This window comes from Heloderma suspectum, chromosome 10, assembly GCF_057233095.1.
Source record: "Heloderma suspectum isolate Gila_16-S chromosome 10, 16-S_ref, whole genome shotgun sequence".
Lineage (NCBI taxonomy): Eukaryota > Metazoa > Chordata > Lepidosauria > Squamata > Helodermatidae > Heloderma > Heloderma suspectum.
In genome coordinates this window covers 12,479,466-12,500,197 of record NC_139467.1, presented here as the reverse complement: position 1 = coordinate 12,500,197, position 20,732 = coordinate 12,479,466, and the positions used below count along the sequence as shown (strand labels likewise).

At 49.4% G+C, this 20,732-nt stretch overlaps 1 protein-coding gene across 1 annotated transcript; it reads left to right on the top strand.

The window, feature by feature from the left end:
• The first annotated feature begins 1,739 nt into the window (after nt 1-1,739).
• On the top strand, nt 1,740-17,385 carry LOC146337714 (phospholipase A2 inhibitor and Ly6/PLAUR domain-containing protein-like). The gene is made up of 5 exons (XM_084815170.1): nt 1,740-1,962; nt 5,196-5,321; nt 7,592-7,744; nt 13,517-13,666; nt 16,278-17,385. Exons 1-5 carry the CDS (start codon nt 1,914-1,916, stop codon nt 16,445-16,447), a joined length of 648 nt encoding a protein of 215 aa, XP_084671296.1. The 5' UTR covers nt 1,740-1,913; the 3' UTR covers nt 16,448-17,385.
• The last annotated feature ends 3,347 nt before the right edge of the window (nt 17,386-20,732 follow it).

Sequence of the window (20,732 nt, the reverse complement as noted above, 5' to 3'; positions counted from 1 at the left end):
GAGGCGCCTCCTCCCCAGCCTGAATTTCGGCCGGGCGAGGCGGGAAGCCTCCCCCCACGGCCTGAACTTCAGGGGGAGAGCAGTGAAGCGCCTTCCCCCCACCGCAAAAAGCTGCGAGACCAGGTAAGTGGGTTTCGTGCAGCCCTAATTCCAGGCTGACCCCACTCAGTAGCAAGCTGGACTGGAGCGCTGGGCAGAAAACAACAGAATGACATTTAATTGGGATCAATGCCAAGTTTGGCACCTAGGAAAAAGAAACCAAATGTACGGTTACAAGATGGGGGATACGTGGCTCAACAACATGACAAGCGAGAAGGATCTTGGAATTGTTGTCGATCACAAGCTGAATATGAGCCAACAATGTGATGTGGCTGCAAAAAAGGCAAATGCTCTTTTGGGCTGCATTAATAAAAACATCGCTTCCGAATCCCGGGAATTACTGGTTCCCCTCTAGTCAGCACTTGCTAGGCCTCCTCTGGAGTACTGTGTCCAGCTCTGGGCACCAAGAAGGATGCAAACAAGCTGGAGAGGGCTCAGAGGAGGGTAACAAAGATGATCAGGGGACTGGAAACAAAGCCCTATGAAGAGAGATGGAAAGAACTGGGCATGTTTAGCCTTGAGAAGAGAAGACTGAGGGGATATGATAGCTCTCTCTTCAAGGACTTGAAAGGTTGTCACAGAGAGGAAGGCCAGGATCCTTCTCGATCATCCCAGAGTGCAGGACATGGAACAATGGACTCAAGTGACAGGAAGCCAGATTCCGGCTGAACATCAGGAGAAACTTCCTGACTGTTAGAGCAATATGACAATGGAACCAATGACCTAGGGAGGCGGTGGGCTCTCCCACACTGCAGGCATTCAAGACGAGGCTGGACAGCCCCCTGTCAGGGATGCGCCGACTTGGATTTCTGCATTGAGCAGGGGAGTGGACTCGATGGTCTTATAGGCCCCGTCCAACTCTACTATTCTGTGATTCTATAAACATTCTTTTCCTCTTTGTAAGGATGTATTCCTTTTGGGGGCCATGCAGAAACCATTGGAGTCCATGATGCAAGCATCATTTTTTAATGGCCCAAAGAGTCTTCAGTGGGTACTGATGAAACTATAAAACTAAGATGTGTACATCCAGTACTAATGAGTATAGTTTGTTAAAAATAAAGACAAAGACAAAGAAAAGTTCTGTTCCATAATGGGGAACAGAAGCTGATTAGTTAGGGAGCAATCGAGGGGCAATTCCTTGCTAATCCCACAGTAGTGCTGAAAAGAGAGCAATTAAACAGACTGAACCTGGATTCTCCATAAAATTTGTGTGAATAAATGATGACAATTACAGAGAATTGTAATGTAACACAGAGGGAAGACAAAGACTGAGGGAACAGGAACCAGCACTACGGCAAAGAGGGGGCAAGAGAGACAAGGGAAATTCAGCAGGCTTCTCTTAACAAGTCCAAGGTTTTGTTCATATCATGCCAGACTGACCCTCACTCAGTAGCAAGCACTTCTGTGGCAGATATCAGGGTGCCAGCCTGCCAGGAAGAGAAAATCATGTGCCATGCCATTGAAGCCCTCTGGAGATGATTTCCCACATCCAGAGTGGTGAAACAGGTTCTGTGCTCAGATGGAGGCACAATCTGTCAACATCTGTCAACATTACATCAAAACCAAGTGAAAAACAACCTTCACTTCTAAGACGGAGGTGTGAATTCTTATATAAGATGATGGCAGTTCTGGCAAAAGGCACATTTAGAGTTCCGTCATGCATTCCACAAAACCGGTTGTTCCCAGCTTTTGCTCCTAGGCTGCTCTCCTGGGCATGCATATATACCCCCACATGAACCCCTTCTTACATCAGTTGTCTTCATTGCTCCAGCTCTGCTCTCTACAGCCACCTGAGTCTCCATCTTCCCATCAGGATGAAGGCACTCCTGAGCACCGGCCTCCTCCTGGTCTTGCTTTCTCCAGGTGACTGTGAACCAGAACTCCCGGATTCTTTTCTTTGTTTCTGGGAAAGGAAATATGTAGATGACTACTACTACTCATACTAATACTAGAACTTCTAGTGTTCTTGAAGCCAGCAGTGGGGGAACTGGGAAAGTAAGCTCTTCTTCCCAGTGGAAACTGGAAGAGGAGTAGGCAGCAGTTTGAAGGCAGGGAGCCAAGAATAGTGGGTTGGGTATGGAGCTGGGAAAAGGACTCAGGAGGAGGACTTTGGAAGGGAGAACAGAGTGGAGGGGGCGCTAGAGCAGGAGAGGGAGATGCACACAATCCATGAGTTACTTGCAAAAGTAAGGTAAAGAATTGTGTTTTCAAGCCAGCATCAGCACTAGACGACTGGGGGCTCAGTATCATAGATGGCATTAAACTGCACCATCCCTCTGATGAAGTCATCTGTTGCTTCTCAAGGGTCAGGTATAATACTCCAGTGACTTACGAGCAAAAGAATTAGAACACAGAACTCCACAGAATCGTAATGCAGTCCAGGCATGTTGAGTAGGGAAGATGCACTTAAGGCCAAGAGAGTAGAGCCTCTCCAAATTACAGAATTCAACTGGCTTTACATTCTTCCCAGGAAAACCTGGGTATAGTTGTTCTGCTGGAGCCTGGAGGACTAGATGACCACTAACACAGAATGCTCAGACTTTGCACCAGGCTACAATGCCCAGGATGCTTTGGAGGGAGCCTTGATCAGTAAACTGCCATGAAGCCAGTGCAAATTTATGGTGTAAATAATACCCCTTGAGAGATGATGAATTTCAACATTCCTCTTCAGGCACAGGCATGCCACTTCTCTGTGTCCACTCTTCTGAAATCTGTTGATCAATTCCCCATCAAGAGGAATATCGAGTATGAATGGTGGTGTATATATAAATGTCCCAAAGAAACAAGGAATCTGCCACCAAATGATTGAGGGTGCTTAAAACAAATAGGGATTGTGAGGGGCTCCAAAAGGATCTCTCCAAACTGGGAGAATGGGCTTCCAAATGGCAAATGCAGTTCAGCGTAAGCAAATGTAAAGTGATGCATGTTGGGTGGGTGGGGAATCAGAACTTCAAGTATAAGCTAATGGGACCTGAGCTTAGGGATGGACAAAAGTCACTTACCTGATCCCGAAGGTTGCTTCGTGATGGGGGGGAGGTGCTCTGTCCCTCCCCCCAAAATTCTGGGTGGGGGGGAGGCGCCTCGTCCCTCCCCGCCAAAATTCTGGCCAGGGGGAGGCGCCCCATCCCTCCCCGCCGAAATTCTGGCCAGGGGGGAGAGCCCCGCCTCTCCGGCCGCAAAAGTCTCCTGCCGGGACGCAAATGACGGCAGCCATAGCTGCCGCCATTTGCGTCCCTGGCCTGCAGTCAGCCATGATAGGCTACGTAAATGTTTACGTAGGTTTACAGACCTATCACGGCTGACTTTGAAAAAAAAAAAAAAGCGCGTACGCAAATGCGTTGCCCTTATTTGCTATTTGCGTTGCCCTTATTTTCGCCGTAGTCTGCATATATATTTACGTAGACTACCCGTGCCAAAATAAGGAACACAAATGGTGGCGCCCATGGGCGCCACCATTTGCGTACGCGCCATTTTTCCCCCAAGGTCAGCTGTGATAGGCTACGTAAACGTTTACATAGCCTATCACGGCTGACTTTTAAAATCTTGCCGTGATAGGCTACATAAATCTTTACGTAGCCTATCACGTTTGTTGTTGTTCGTTTGTTTTTTTACTTGGAAATGGCGGTGGCGGCAGCAGGTCAGAAGACAGGCCACCGCCACCGCCACCGAACCACCACCAAACTGCCGCCGGTAGCCGCCGCCACGAGGGACATTGGCACAAGGTAAGTCCCATCCCGGAGGGGGCGGGGGGCAGACCGTTTCTCCATCAATTTTGCGGGGCCGAATGCGTTGGCATTCGGCCTCCCAGAGATTCATGGAGAAATTCTCTGACATCCCTACCTGAGCTAGCAGTGACTGACCAAGAAAGGGATCTTGGGGTTGTGGTGGACAGCTTAATGAAAATGTCGAACCAATGTGTGTCTACGGTGAAAAAGGCAAATTCCATGTTAGGCATAATTATTAAAGCCAATGAGAATAAAACTCCCAAGATCATACTCCTCTGATACAAATCTATGTGTGACCACACTTAGAATACCATATGCAATGCTCGTCACCGCACCTAAAAAAGGACATTATACAGGTGGAAAAAGTGCAGAAAAGGGCAACGAAAATGATCAAGGGGCTAGAGCAACTCCCCTCTGAGGAAAGGTTACAACAGTGGGGATTGTTTTGCTTGGGAAAAGCAGGGGGGAAAGGAGAGACATGAGAGAGGTGTACACAATTATGCATGGTGTGGCCAATGTGGATACGGAGACATTTTTCTCCCTCTCTCAAAATACTAGATCCCAGAATGATCCCAGGAAGCTGATTGTTGGGAGATTCAGGACAGATAAAAGGAAGTTCTTCTTCACGCACTGACAGCAGATATTTAAACTATGGAATTCACCTGTACTAGATGCAGTGATGGCCACGACTTTGGATGGCATTCAAAGGGGACTGGGAGAATTCATGGAGGACAAGCCTACCAACGGCTACTGGTGCTTCTGGCTAAATGCGACCTCCATTATCTGAGGCAGTATGCCTATGTGCACCAGCTGCTGGGGAACATGAGCAGGAGGGTACTGTTGCATTCATATCCCGCTTGTGGGTTTACAGAGGGCAGCTGGTTTCACAGTGTGAACAGAATGCTGGACGAGATGGACCCTCGGTCTGATCCCACATGGCTCTTCAGTATTATGAAATTTCACTTTTCTTACCAATCTGAATTTTAGGTCAGAGTGACTGAGTCCTTTCAAGAGCTCTTCTTCTTAAGGTGACCTGGCTGGAAACATTGTAATGGGATATATTATTGTTATAGATCTGTTAAATAACCTTGCTTTGATATTTGCAAAATGATGAAACAGAACTTATTGGACATGGATTCAACTGTATGAAAAGTAGGAAACAGAGTTTTGTATCACACTGAAAAACAAAAACATTCATAACCTTTCAAAGGACTTTGCCTGCATTCCAAAACACACTTCATAGGGAGTAATCAGTGGAATAATTATGGGTACATTTGTGGAGAAAAGGAAAGAAATGCTGGTTTTATTTGTGAAGTACTGTGAACTGTATAAGTAGCACTGAGGTTTTACAATCCTTTTTCCTCTCTGCAGTGGTACCTTTGAGATGCCAAACGTGTTTTGGGGATCTAGAAAAATGTGGAGATGAAGGTGTGAAGACGGAGGTGTGCAAAGAGGGTGAAGATGCTTGCCTTACCATGGCTGTTAATTACACAATGTGTGAGTGTGAATTTTGTTGTCCAATTGCTTTGCACATTTGGTCTCTGGAACATCCAGGAATGACTGACATGTGTCAGTGGGGAATCACTATGAAAACCTGAGCTCTCCGAAAGACCTCTCAGTAAAGTTAAAGAAAGTTCTAGGTGGATGCTCTTCACTCAGCCACTAAGTGAGGGCACAGTACTATGAGGACAGTCGATGGTCTCCCAAGTTGTAGGGTGGCAACTATCCAGTGCAGGTTGGGCAGAACACAGAGGGCAGAACACAGTGCAGGTTGGGCAGAACACAATCTGCCCACCCTGCATTCTTGTCAATACATGCAATTTTGCAAGTCCACGCGGGGCTTCAGAGAGGGGGCGGGAAGGAGCCTGGAGACCCCATAGGAAGCCACCTAAAGGGGCTTCCACTGTCTCCTCCACTTACCTCTCCAGCCCCAGGAACACCCATTTTTTGCCAACATGATGCTCTGTTTCACGAGCACAGGGAGAAAGCCATCACAGTTCTCTACGCACGGGCTACGAAGGGGAGGGGAGGGAACGTGGTTCCCTGGCTCCGAGCTCAGAGTGCTGTCTAATGCTCGGAACCAGGAAACCAAAAAATCCTATGGTCCTCTGGACTGTGTCCAGTGGCCATAGGATTGCTCTCTTATGAAATAATACTGACTAGTTTAACTCAGATACATTACAGTCTCTAACACTTAGGAATTACAGTTATGATTTTAAACCCCCAAATTGTAGGTTGTTCCTTTATCATATTATAGGCAGTGTAGCCTCCTGGACCCAAGCCAGAACCTCCTCCATTTCTTTACTTACTTTTCTGAGTGGTAATTTGGTTCCTTTTAGTTTCAGAACTGAGAATATCTGGGTCCAAAAAACCCTGGTGGATAACCATACCAGAGATTGATGTTATGTATAATAGATAAACATCTAATAGAAGAACATCTGTTCTAATCATTGACTAGAAACTGATGCAAATGTACTAACATTAAGTTCTTTACATTAAGAACATTAACGTTCCTGTTAATTTCTCTTCCTTGTTTCACGTTTCTGAGGATCACTATTTAGCCCTGTTCAGACGCACGTTGGGGAAGGGCGGTTAGCCTAACCATGGTGTATGGTTAGCCTAACCACTTCTAACCAGTGCAAATGCTACCATGAGTTCTACTGCTACATGTGTGGGTAACCATGTTCCGCAACATGCTTAGACCAACCGTTCTCTAACCACCCTCCCTTCCAAAGGAACCTGCAGTCCTCTGGATGGGCGGCCATGCATCCCAGCAGCCTTTGCGCTGTCGGCCATTTTGGTGCTTGACGCTGTGGTCCATTTTGGTGCTTAGCAGGTATGACATGGCCCTTCCCTTGCTGGGAATAGATGTACTGATTGAAGTCGGCTGGATTTGGCCAGTGTAGATGGGCGACAATTTTTTTTTGGTTCATTTTATATAGGAATTTACCAAAACTTCACAAATTTCTTCATGTTCAGAATGTACAGAACATGATACTTTAAAGCATTCGAATGCATGAAGCAACAGAACTGGTGCATTTGGCCATCCTTGCGGAGACTGCAGTTGCCCAGTGTTGCTCTGCTAGGTCTGTCCAACACAGCACCAGCTGCTCTTTGGTCAGTCCGTCTTGCGCCAAAGAACATTCTTGTACAAAGTGAAGCCCTGTTAATTTTTTGATAACACCTGTAAAACGCAAGACTGTGAGGATCCATATTTTGCAAAATAATGTATTTCTTTCCAGTTAGATATCCCAGACATAACCCTCCCTTCCACAAATCTCCAATCTCTCTCTTTAACGTTTGAGAGGGATTCTTTGCACATGGTTTATAGCGATTTCTATCACTGAGTCTCCGGTACGCTTCCTTTTCACAATCCACTCTATCCAGGAAAGCAATAGCCTCACCATTACCTGCAGGTTTAATCCTGATCCTGTCATCATGGGCCAAATGACCTCCTGCCTGTCTCTCTCTCAGATTCAAGTTCACCCCTGTCACAGTCTCTCTTAGTATGACATCACCAAAAGCTTGAATACAAGGTTTGACACCACCTGGGGGAATAAATGTGCATTTAGGTTGAAAAACAGTGTTGGAATTATATTTCCTGATCATCTTTAAAACAATGTCTAAGATTCACGTTCCCTACATGTCTACACAGTTCAGTCCTAACAGATAAGGAATCATACAGTGGTGTCGGAATGAAAGAGAAACCCTTGCTCAAAATGCTGTGTCAAGCTGATCAAGTCTCCTTTTCTGATTCTTTTTCACAGTGGATGTTCCAGTTTTGTTCACTTACAAGGGATGCATCAAACTTGCTGAATGTCCCACATGGTATTATTCTCTGACTTCAGTATCTGGTAAATCCATCCGGGGCAAAATTCACTGCTGCCAGTCTGACGAGTGTAATGCAGAAACTCTCCATTGTAAGTGTCTATGTTATTTTAGACGCCATCTACATTTCTAAAAAAAAACTAGTTGCAATGATTCCAGCTTCTACTGGGCTTTGAAAAAGGAATTTTCATGGGGTGTTTTTATTACCTTCACACTACTTCTTATCAATACCTTGCTCTCATCTGTGGGTAACAGTCAGAACTCTAACAGAGTCATTAAGAAAGCAACAGAAAAGACTGAGAAATCCTGAAAACAGCCTTGATGAAGCAAAGGAAGTTAAAGTCAAACCTGAAGCTTTGGGGGTAGGAATTTGGTTGCTCTTTGTCTTGAGTCCCGTCATCACAAGCCAGAGCATTCAACCCAAATGTATCTCCTGGGTTTGGAAATAAGTATAAACAGGGGTGAGAACTGAATAAAAGAGTGTCCTGCCTAGGGATGTCAGAGAATTCTGCCACGGATTCCGGTAAGGCCGGATTCTTTAGAATCTGGCCCCTGGAGTCCATGGCGGAATGGCCTCCCCCACCCCACCCCACGGAATCCCCCCGGGACGGAGTGTACCTGGCGGCAGATGATGCTCCAGTGGCAGCTCTGGTGGTGGCGGCAGCAGATGCGGTGGCGGATGCGGCAGTGGCTCTGGCTAGTCTCCCGGCCACTGCCAGGATGCTGTGGCTGCAAATGGCGGCCATAGTAGCAGCCACCATTTGCGTGGCTGCCTTTCTTCATGATAGGCTATGTAAATATTTACATAGGCTATTATGGCAAAGAGCAGGGGTGCAAATGGCAGCTGCTATGCCATTTGCGGCCCTGCTCTTTGCTGTGCTAAGCTACGTAAGTATTTATGTAGCCTATCATGAAGAAAGGCAGCCACGCAAATGGCGTAGCGGCCGCCACGGCTTAATGCAAGGACGCAAATGGCAGCCGCTACGATGGCCGCCATTTGCAGCTGCAGCAGCCTGGCAGCAGCCAGAACACCAGCTGCAGATGGCCCTAGGCAGTGGCTCTGCGGAGCCGCCACAGAGCAGAGCCAGCCAGGGAGGATTCCAGGGGGAGGAACGGAGCGCCCCCCACCATGGATGGCCCAGAATGGAGCAAGGTAGGTGTTTCGTACGTCCCTAGTGCTGCCTAAAAGTTCAGCTAGGGATCCAATAATTCATATTTGTAGCTCCTAGCACTGGAAGAAAACTTCATAAAATTGTGCTTACCAGAAAGGGATGTAGAACTCTGGGAATCTTACCTTCCTCCGAGATAATCTCCCCAAATGGATGGAAAAATCAAACAAAAATCACACCGTTCTTCACGCCAAGGGAGGGGGGGAAATGGAGAGGGTAGTTGTACCATCTGAACCATCTGAACCCCTGAATTCTATATCAGATAGGTCTATGGACTTTAAAGGAAATATGCATGTTGGGATGTTGGAGAATTCCGCCACGGACTCCAGTGAGGCCAGATTCTTTATAATCTGGCCCCCTGGTGTCAGTGGTGAAACAGAGCACACACAGACACCCCACCACCCCTCGAAATTGTCCCGGGTCGGACCCTACCTGGTGTCGGCCGTCCGGTCCGTCCGCTGCCCCTGGTCTGCAGCTGCTAATGGATGCCCTGGTCTGCGGCCACCATTTTCATCCCTGCATTAGCCGTGATAGGCCATGCATATATTTACGTAGCCTATCACGAAAAGAGCAGGGACACAAACGATGTAACGGCCGCCATTTGTGTCCCTGCTCTTTGCCGTGATAGGCTACATAAATATATACATAGCCTATCATGGCTAATGCAGGGACATAAATGGTGGCTGCTATGGCGGCCGCCATTTGCGGCAGCAGCCTGGCAGCGGACTGAAGTCCAGATGCGGGCGGGCCTGGCCGGCAGCTCCACGGACTCGCCACAGAGCGGAGCCGGCCAGAGAGGATTCCAGGGGGAGGGATGGATCACCTCCCCCACCCCTGCGGATGCCCCGGACGGAATGGGGAAAGTAATTCGTACCCCCCTACATGCATGAAACATGCCTCCATGCTTCTCCGGGAGTAAAATCATCCCAGAAGAAGACTGTAAATGCTACAAACTTGAACTTAGTATTAAATCATGAAAAGCTGATCCTGTCAAATTACCCCAAAATTAAGGGGACCCTTACACAAAATGAATGCAAACTGCGCCTTTTGAAAATTCTGGATGCGGCTTTCCAGGGCTTGTTTGCCACAGCAGAAATAGTTCACTTGGAATATTTGTATTATAGCCACATATCTCCCTGCACAGTGGTAACCTTCAGCAGGTGGGGCAAAGCCAGACTCGTGTATGACTACAGGGAGGCACTCGCCAGAAGAAATATAGTAGTTTCGAGACTATTTGTAAACCAGGCACCCCCTCAGTCCTTGGGTGGTTCTTCCATCTCACCCATCATAAGCAGCTTAGCTGAGGCGGCCAACAGTTCAAAACATCTAATTGACTTCAGCTCAGTCGAAAAAACTTTTGCCCCCTATTAAGATGCCTATTAAGGCGAGCAAAGCCGTTTGGGATGAAAAACAACAACAAACTCCCAACATGGAGAAGGAATTTATCTTTTATAAGGAGGAGGACATCTTAGCGGATTCCTTTTCTGCCGTACCACTAGCAGCCCAAAATGATATAGTCATGAAAATAGAGCTCCTGAAAATTTCCTTGATAAATCTGCAGGTAGGGCAAACTGGACTTATCAACAAAGAGGGGGCCCTTCGGGCACCAGAGGCTGATGCTCATGCACCTTGGGATAAAAACTTAGACAAAGATGGCATACACTCCGCAGAGCCCTTGACAGACCAGATCTTTCCACACAACCGTCATTGTTGGAAGGTGAATGATGGAGCATCCTTTAAGTGTCTATCATGGAATATTTCTGGCTGGAACAACAAAAAGCTGGATGTCCCGTTCCAGAAGTATCTAAAACAGTTCGACAGTTTCCTTCCAGAAAATGTGGTCCCTTGGGTATATTTGGAGTAACGACTACAGAATTTATGCAGTTCCCGCAAATTTGTCCAACACCAAGGGACGCCGTGGGGTGGATTGGCATGCTGTGTAACCAACTGGTTGCGATTGGAAAGCTATCAAATAGGCAGCCCAGGCCCCTGGGCTATGGCAGTTCTCTCCTTAAGTTTCAAACAATGTCCTTTATTATAATAACTGTCTATATTCCACCTAGGAATTCATACAACTACTCTGAAAATATTTGGGCTTACCTGGAAGAATACCTATTTGCACTGGACACCAAATACCCCGAAGCTCATTTTATTTTCATGGGTGACTTTAATGCCCGAATAGGCCCCAACTGGGACTCACTGGAACAAACAACTAGGGGTGGACAAAAGTCCCTTACCTGTTCTCGAAGGACGTTCGCGGTGGGGGGGAGGCGCTTCGCTGCTCCCCCCGTGAAGTTCCAGCCGGGGGGGGAGGCTTCCCGCCTCGCCCAGGCCGAAATTCAGGCCGGGAGGGAGGCTTCCCGCCTCACCCTGGCCGAAATTCAGGCCGGGGAGGAGGCTTCCCGCCTCGCCTGGCCACGAACGCGAAAGTTTTTTTAAAAAAAAGAAAACGCCCCCTGATAGGCTACGTGACGATTCACGTAGCCTATCAGGGGGCGTTGTTTTTTTTTTTTTTTCTTTTATTGCAATGGCGGCAGCGACAGCCGGTCGAAAGACCGGCTGCCGCTCCCGCCCCGCTCGAACACCCGCCGAACCGCCGGCCGGACCCACCACCGGGAGGGACATTCGGCGAAGGTAAGTCCCGTCCCGGGGGGGGCGGGGGGCGGGGGGGTTCGGAGGATTTCTCCCCGAAACTTGTTCGGGGGGCCGAACACGTTGGCGCTCGGCCCCCCGAAGTTTCGGGGAGAAATTCTCCGCCAACCCTACAAACAACTCCCTTCCCACTGCAAGCCCCTACACTGATGAGAGATAGACAGTCCAAGGATCACTCGATTAATATCCAAGGGAAATAATTCATTCCCATATAATTTTTTCAGGCTGGCTTGCTCCACCAAAATGGCACCACAGGTGGGACTGCAAAGGCTTTTGAGACCCCTAGGTGTATATTGCGAAAAATAAATTTTCGATGTCAACAATTCTAAACTAAAATAATGTTCCTTGGAAAGAGAAGGCAGAAATATTGCTGGCAGCTCAACTCCCTGCAGCACAAGAAAGTCAGCTCGTATACAGAAATAACTGGAAGTGCTTTTTACCAGCTTAGGCTGGTATGCCAATTGTGGCCCTATTTGGAGAGGACGGACCTTGCCTCAGTTATCCACACACAAGTCACGTCCAGGCTGGACTACTGTAATGCGCTATACATGGGGCTGCCTTTGAAGACGGTTCAGAAACTCCAGTTTGTGCAGAATGCGGCCGCTCCAGTATTAGTGGGGGTGAACTGATTCGATAATATAATGCCTAGACTGCGCCAGCTGCACTGGTTACCGGTGTGTTTCCGAGCCGAATTCAAAGTGCTGGTTTTGATCTTTAAAGCCATAAATGGTTTGGGACCAAGTTACAACACCTATGTCAGCCTGCCTGCACTTTAAGATCAGAAAGAGAGGCCCTTCTCATTTGCCCACCTGTCAAAACAGTCAGGTGGGTGAACACGCATGAGAGGGCCTTCTCTGCAGTGGCCCCACATCTTTGGAACCAGCTGCCATCGGAGGTCCACCATGCTCCCTCCTCACAGTCTTTTAAGAAGGCCTTGAAAACGTATTAGTTGACCTTGGCCTTCTACTGATATGACTGCTACTGTTGCGGCTGGTAACATCGTTGTTGGTTTTATTGTTAGTTTTAGTTGTTTATTGTTGCTTTTTCTTGTTTTTCTTGGTTTTACATTTTTATCACTTCTAATATTTTAATCGTTTTTATGTATTTTATTGTCATAAGCCGCCTTGGGAGGGCTTCTGCTCTGAAAAGCGGCCAAGACATATTTTAAAGAAAGAAAGAAATATCTTGGTGCAGCGATACAGAATCTGGGCTCTTGGACCACCTGCAGTGGTCAACAGCCAATGAAGCAGCTACTGCTACTTTTCATTATGCGGCAGGACTTGGTGGTAGGCTAGTGGCACCCCTTGTTGACCTCTGTACAGCTACGCTATGGCCCCAGCTTTCTTATGGGGCAGCTGTATGGGTTTACTCACATACTGCAGCGCTGGATTCAGAACAACACAAATTCTTAACAAGAGCCCTGCGGGTCCCTAGCTTCTAAAGTGATGGTACGCCTGGAGGCTGCCTGCTGTTCAGTGAGAACTGTGGTCCGAAAAGCAGCCATTTAGTCCTGGCTCAAGATAATTTCCCAACAGGCCCCTCCTCTTGTCTTCATGGCATATGAGGAAATGGGCCCAGAATCTTGGGCTACTAAAAATAGTCAGTCACCTTATATCTGAATTGGGATTCTCAGTCAGTGATTTGGCTGCAAAGGGCTATAATCGTGCTGGACTGGAAGTTGCAAGGCGCTTAGCTGATATTGACTTCCAGGATACTAGCACATGAGTTCTCAACTGTCATTCGAATGTATTGTATCAAAACGTCACTGTACATCCTGGGAAACGGCCCCTATGTTTGGCCTCCCCCCGCCCAAAGGACTTTAAGAGACTGTTCATCAAACGCAGTCTGAAAACCTTAGCGCTGTTGGAAGTCAAAGGGCGCTGCGCTAGTCTACCAAATACAAATAGAAATTTGTAACATTTGGTCTCACAGCACAGTAGATGCGACCGTCTTTAGGACTAGACATTCTAGGGCAGAAGACGCAAGAGATGGGAAAATGTGGTCATGGAGCTTTGCGCTGACTCTGGGGTCTGGTTTTTGCAGTGCCAAGTGAGAAGAGCCTTAAACCCAATGGGATGCAATGCCCGGGCTGCTTCTCAAAAAGTTCAGATCATTGCGACACCTTGGGGGAAACCGTCCAGTGCCTCGGCGATGAGAATCAATGTGTCAAAGCTGACTTTGACGTCAGTGCACGTGAGTAGAGTTACCAATCCACTCCAGGACATGGGGAAACATGCACAATTTTCTCGTGTGCTATTTTATTTTAACTGAGTCACACAGTAACTTTGCTTGGAACGCATGCTTATATTGCTGCTCTTATGCACTGCACCTGATGGCAGGAAGATGATATCTCTTAGTTTTTTGGCTGCAATAGAGGTGCTGTTAGGTTGCCCTCTCCCTGCTTGTCCACATTCGTATGTCAACTGCTTGTTTCGCAGGTCATGAGGCCCTTTGTTAAGCATTTGGCATAGGGATGTCAGAGAATTCTGCCACGGATCTCGGTGTTGCTGAATGCCAGTGCATTTGGCCCCCCAAAATCCATGGCAGAACGAAGCCCCCCGCCCCGCGAAAGGCGTATGAACCGGGACACTTACCCGGTGCCGTTCGCACTGCTTTGTGAATGGCGGCCGCGGCCACCATTCACTTCATCACTGTAGCCGTGATGAAGTGGCCGCCATTTGCATTCCCTTTTTTTTTTCCCCCATAATTGGCTATGTAAATATTTACATAACCTATCATGGCAAAAAAAAGGGAACGCAACTGGCTGCTGCCGTAGCCGCTACCATTTGCGTTCGCTGTTGTTGTTGTTTTGCCTTGATTAGGGGTGGATGAAAGTCACTTACCTGTCCTCGAAGATTTCCCGCGGTGGGGGGGAGGCGCTTCGTTGCTCCCCCCGCGAAGTTCAGGCCGGGGGGGGAGGCTTCCCGCCTCGCCTGGCCGAAATTCAGGCCGGGGAGGAGGCGCCTCGCCTCGCCCGGCCGCGAACTAAACAGTTAAAAAAAAAAAAAACGCCCCCGTGATAGGCTACGTGACGATTAACATATCCTATCATGGCTAGATCTGCAAAGTCAGCCATGATAGGCTACGTAAATCGCCACATAGCCTATCACGGGTGACTTAAAAAAAAAAAAAATAAGCGCGTACGCAAATGGCGGCCCCCATAGGGAGCCGCCATTCGCGTTCCTTATTTGGTCGCTGTAGTCTACGTAAATGTTTACGTAGACTACGGCGAAAATAAGGGCAACACAAATAGCTGACTTTGCAAATCTAGCCGTGATAGGCTACGTTAATCGTCACGTAGCCTATCATGGGGGCGTTGTTTTTTTTTTCTTTTATTGAAATGGCGACGGCGGCAGCCGGTCGAAAGATCGGCTGCCGCCCCCGCCCCTGACGAAGACCCGACGAACCGCAGGCCGGACCCGCCGCCGGGAGGGACATTCGGCAAAGGTAAGTCCCATCCCAGGGGGGGGTGCAGGGGGCGGGGGGGTGCGGAGAATTTCTCCCCGAAACTTGTTTGGGGGGCCAAACACGTTGGCGGTCAGCCCCCCGAAGTTTCGGGGAGAAATTCTCCGCCAACCCTAGCCGTGATAGGCTACATAAATATTTACATAGCCTATCACGGCAAAATACAGGGACGCAAATGGCGGCGGCTATGGCAGCTGCCATTTGCGTCTGTGCAGGCTGCCCAGGAGCTGGATGTCCAGCTGCGGGCAGCCCCAGCCAGCAGCTCTGCGGAATCTCTGCGGAGCCAGCTGGAGAGAATTTTGGGGGGAGGCATGGAGTGCCTCCCCCCCACCACAAATGTCACCCTTTGAAAAGGCAAGTGACTTTCGTAAATCCCTAATTTGGCAGGAGACTACCTGAAGTGTCAGGCATCAAGCAGCACTCTCAGAGCTCTCGCTGTGCTTTTCTTAATATTTCCAAGATTGCTCTTGGTGTGTGCTGACAGTCTGGCTGCATGAAGACCTGGGGGCAGGGTGGGGAAGCAGCTTCATGGATGACTGAAAGGCCTGTCACTCACCACAGTTGCCCTGCTTGCAGTGGGGCTCAGACAGAGCTCCAGGGCAGAGTCAGGGTCAAGCCCCAAAGCAAGGTCAGTAGCGCAGTCAGAAGTCCAACACAGGGAGAAATAGAGAAGACCTCGGTCAGCAGGGGAATACCAGGCAGGAGTCAGGGACCTGACATCTTTCCAGCGCCAGTGTCCGCGAAAGGAAGGCACTGCAGCCTGAGCCTGAAGAGCTGCACGAAGAGCACACCTGCAGGCCATTAGTGCCACCTTGGGAAAGTTCTATCCACTGGCAGGGTCTTCCTCTTGAGTATACCTGTACTCACGAGGAGTCCTTATTCCTCAGATGGCAGCAAATCTTTCATGTTTGCACCACCTTACCCCCGCTGTCCAGGTAGGAAATTCAATACTTCAATGCCTTGCTCATGAGTACACGTTTACTCATGAGGAGTCCACATTCCTCTGGCAGACATTCCTGCATCTGGCAGCGGGCTCAGCTTTGGCCTTTAGACACCCCCTGTGTCTCCCTAGGGCTAGGTGGCTGGAGGCACTCTTTCTCTAAGTCTGAGAGGAGATCACTCTGTTGTGAGGGTTGGGCTCCATGGCTGTCTCCTCTGAAGGGCCAGGACAACCCAGCCACAGGCAGCTCTTCTGTCCTCCAGAGGGACTATGAGAACAGTGCACTGACCAGCCCTGAGGAATGTCTCCAGTTGTATCTACACCCTCAGGCAAGACATTGTATCATAATACCTACAATATAATCTTCCCATATGCATATTCTCTTTTTCCCTCTCGCAGTTGGATTACCCAATGAAACTTTTGCTCTCCAAGCTTGTGTAAACGTGGAGACCTGTATCTACCCCACTGGACACACAGCAATAGCAAACGGATTGATGAAGGTTGATCTCCACAATCTGGAATGCCAAAGTGCCAAGGGATCATCCAAGCAGCCTGAAGCTGAGGTGTAGATAGAAGAGAGCAATCACCTCCTCCCTGCATATTCCACCATTTGCAAAAGTGGGGAGACATCTGGGGCCCTAGAGGTGAAGGCAAAGAGAGTCTGGGACTCAGGATTCGGTGGTTTAATCCTACGAGACTGGGTGGGTTCCAGGAGACCAGATAAAGGGAGGGGGGTGTTAGATGTGCTGTCTTTGGCCTCAAGCTGAAGCACGGTATCATGTATGTGTTAATTTACACCGAGTCAAGAACATTCAAAATAAATTCATATGGCAAATAAAAACTGTGTCTTGCATATTTTCCCATGAATCTTTGTTGAGGTGTGATGATGTTAGGTTTTCAAGATGCCATCTTTGGGCTTGACTTTGTGCAGGAAGACTCACTGACCAAAGCAGTTTCAATCTTTTGACTCTTCCTCCATAGAAAAGTAGGGATGTACAAAACACTTACCTGGTTTCATCCAGGGACATCCTTGGTGGGGGGGCGGTGCGCTGTCCCTCCCCCCGAAATCCTTGACGGGGGGGAGGTGATCCATTCCTCCCCCCCAGAATCCTGCCCTGGCAGCTCCGCTCCGCAGCCAGGCTGCGGAGCCACTGGCCAGGCCAACCCGCAGCGGGGCCTCCAGCCACTGCCAGACTGCTGCAGATGCAAATGGAGTCCTAAGTAGGGGACGCCATTTGCATCCCTATGGTAGCCCGTAATAGGCTACGTAAATCTTTACATAGCCTATCAGGGCTAAAGCGGGGATGCAAATGGCCTCCCCTACGCCATTTGCGTTCCCGCTAGGGATGTACGAAAGCCACTTACCTGGTCTCGCAGCTTGCTTCGCGGTGGGGGGAGGCGCTTCGCTTCTCCCCCCGAAGTTCAGGCGAGGGGGGGAGCCGTCCCGCCTCGCCCGGCCGAAATTCAGGCCGGGGAGAAACGCCCCATCTCCCCAGCCGCGAACTACGAAAGTAAAAAAAAAAAAAAAGACCCCGTGATAGGCTACGTAACGATTTACACAGCCTATCACGGCTAGATTTGCAAAGTCAGCCATGATAGGCTACGTTAATCATTACGTAGCCTATCACGGGTGACTTTGGAAAAAAAAAGCGCGTACGCAAATGGCGGCCCCCATGGGGCGCCGCCATTTGCGTTCCTTATTTGGTCCCGGTAGTTTACGTAAAGATCCAAATAAGGAACGCAAATGGCGGTGGCCCATGGGGGCCGCCATTTGCGTACGTGCTTTTTTTTTTTTTCAAAGTCACCTGTGATAGGCTATGTAACGATTAACGTAGCCTATCATGGTTGACTTTGGAGATCTAGCCGTGATAGGCTACATTAATTGTTACGTAGCCTATCACGGGGTTGTTGGTTTTTTTTACTTCAGCTGTAATGGCGGTGGCGGCAGCTGGTCAAAAGACCGGCTGCCGCCCCCGCCCCCGCCGAAAGACTGCTGAACCGCCGCCGGGACCCGCCGCCAGGAGGGACATTCGGGTACGGTAAGTCCCATCCCGGGGGGGTGGCGGGGGGGTGGCGGAGAATTTCACCGCCAATTTCGGGGGGCCGAATGCATTGGCGCTCGGCCCCCCGAAGATTCGGGGAGAAATTCTCCGCCATCCCTAGTTCCCGCTTTAGCTGTCATGCCCTTATTTTCGCTGTAGTCTACGTAAAGACTACCCGGGCCCAAATAAGGAATGCAAATGGCGGCGCCCTTGGGCGCCGCCATTTGCGTACATGCTTTGTTTTTGTTTTTTCAAAGTCACCCGTGATAGGCTACATAATGATTTCACGGCTACGTAATGATTTCACAGTCTGTCACGGCTGACTTTGGAAATCTAGCCATGATAGGCTACATTAATCGTTACGTAGCCTATCACAGGTTTGGTTTTGTTTGTTTTTTACATTCACTTTGTAATGGCGGCGGTGGCAGCCGGTCGGAATACCAGCCGCCGCCCCTGCCCCCGCTGAAACACCGCCGGGACCCGCCGCCGAGAGGGACATTCGAGGGAGGTATGTTCCATCGGGGGGGGGCGGAGAATTTCACCAACAATTTCGGGGGGCCGAATGCATTGGCATTCGGCCTCCCTGAGATTAGTGGAGAAATTCACCGCCATCCCTAGTCATAAACTGCAGCCAGAGATCCTGATCTTTTGCGTCCCAGCGCAACGTGGGGTCAAATGCCGCCCGCATACGAAAGGATTCATCATAGGCCAGCCAGGCTCCACCCTCGTATTTGGTGTAGGCCCTATAAATAATATCCAAATACTTAGTGAGGACCCAACCACGCTCTGGGTGCTTTTGCTGAATGACACCCGTAGATATTAAAAAGCTGGGCAGCCAATTTGCCCAAGTGCGTGACACCTTCTTACGCCTGACCCTCTCCTGATCCCTATCGCCAGATTTCTCCCCTTCCTTTGTTTCAGACTCACGGAATAACAGGGAGAAGATGTCAACAAATTCTCCCCGGAGTATTTTCTCTTTTGTTGCTGGCAATAGGTGATATCCCAGGGGAGTGGATGTACCCCCGGTCAGGATAGCCCTATTCTCTACCCAGGCATAAGGGTCATTGCTGCCCGCCCCAAGCTCGTCGGAGCTCTCGTCTACGGGGCCTTGCCACACAGCTGCGCAGGCAGCCATGGCGGATGGGGCATGCTGAGGAGCCACTCTGTCACCGGCCGAAGGAGGCTCAGCAGCCGGAGGAGCTGTGGGTGCTCCCCCCCATAAACCCCCTGAGAGGTTTGGAGCAGGGACAGGGGCCCCCTGGGGTTGGGCAGATGCAGGGATGCCCATCATAATGGCGACCCCACCTGGTGTGGCATGGCTTAGTCCCGGAGTGTGTAGCCCGAGCTGAAGCAGTGGGGCGGTACACCTGGATGAGGGAACCCTGGGATGCCCCCTACTGGGGTGTGAAAAGGCCAACTCATCCCCCCTGAAAAGGGGAACCACCCGTATGGCGGGAACTGGTTATGGCCAGTCGTTGGCACGGACCCCCCAGGGACCGAAACCTCACCTGAACCATGGTTGTTTGCCATGTCAGGGATCTGGCTGTGGTCCAAAACTGCAGGAGCCAGAGAGACGGGTGCCGGCGACCCTTGCACCGGAGGGGGCTGCTCCGAAGATGAGCATGCGAGTGCTGGGGCTGGTGCAGATGCTGTTTGCCCAGTGACGGTGACGATCTCCTTGGAAGCCTCAGTTGCTGCCAGCCTCTCTGAAATAGATATTAATAGATCCTTGCGAGCTTGCCCTCTAGTGACCCTTGAAGTCCGGGGAGCCCGCCTGGCAGGGGTGATTAATGCAGGGATCCCTAAGTCCCGCTCAGCAGCCTCCAGTCTGGCCAGAATGAGGGCAATGTCTTGATCCTCATCGTCGGATGAGGAAGAGTTGGCCCTACGGAAGTGGCGCTTAGCTGGGGGGCAGGGGGCTTTAGCTGGGGAGCAAGCAGCTTTGCCCTTGCCTTTCCCCCCCCCCAAACCCTTCTTGGGTGGTGTCACTGTGTGTTGGGAGATCTGCCAACTGGCTTTAAATGGAACCCTGAATGAAATGCGTTTACCTATGGATATATTTGGTATGTTTCCAATTTCTCTTTCTATAATTCTTATTTATTTATTGGTAATAATATTATACTGCGAAGAGAAAACTCTCTGGAAAAGACCCTGATGCTGGGAAAGACTGAAGGCAAAAGGAGAAGGGGACGGCAGAGGATGAGATGGCTAGATAGCATCACCGACGCAATGAATATGAACTTGAGCACGCTCCGGGAGAGAGCGCAGGACAGGAAGGCCTGGCGTGCTATGGTCCATGGGGTCACGAAGAGTCGGACACGACTTAACCACTGAACAACAACAACAACAACAAAAATATTATACTATTAATTGTGTGTAAATTAATTTGTTTATTTGTTTGCTTTGTCTTTAATTACTGTTATTATTCTTTATATTAAATCGCATCCTATACTTTCCAGGCAAAGCCTTGAGCCTTACTTGTGCTCCCCTTAAAAACTGCTCCCCCCTTTAAAAAAAAAAAATATTTATTTATTTATTTATACTTTATTTTCTCCTCCCTCCCCCTTTCTACCTTTATGAAGCAAAAGGGGGGGTTGAAGGCACAACAGGCCACTAGGGGGCAGCGGAGTGCTAAAGAAAGCTGGGGAAAATCTCAGTACACAAGGAAAGAAGCTGCCAATAGCGCGCTGAAGGCAGCCGCCAATAAACGGCCTACGGAGGTGAAAAGGAGGAGGTAAGCCCAGGCACCAGAACCCTTTCCCTTCCCTCACCTTAATAACAGCTTCCCGAAAGCGCCGGGAAGCCAAACGGA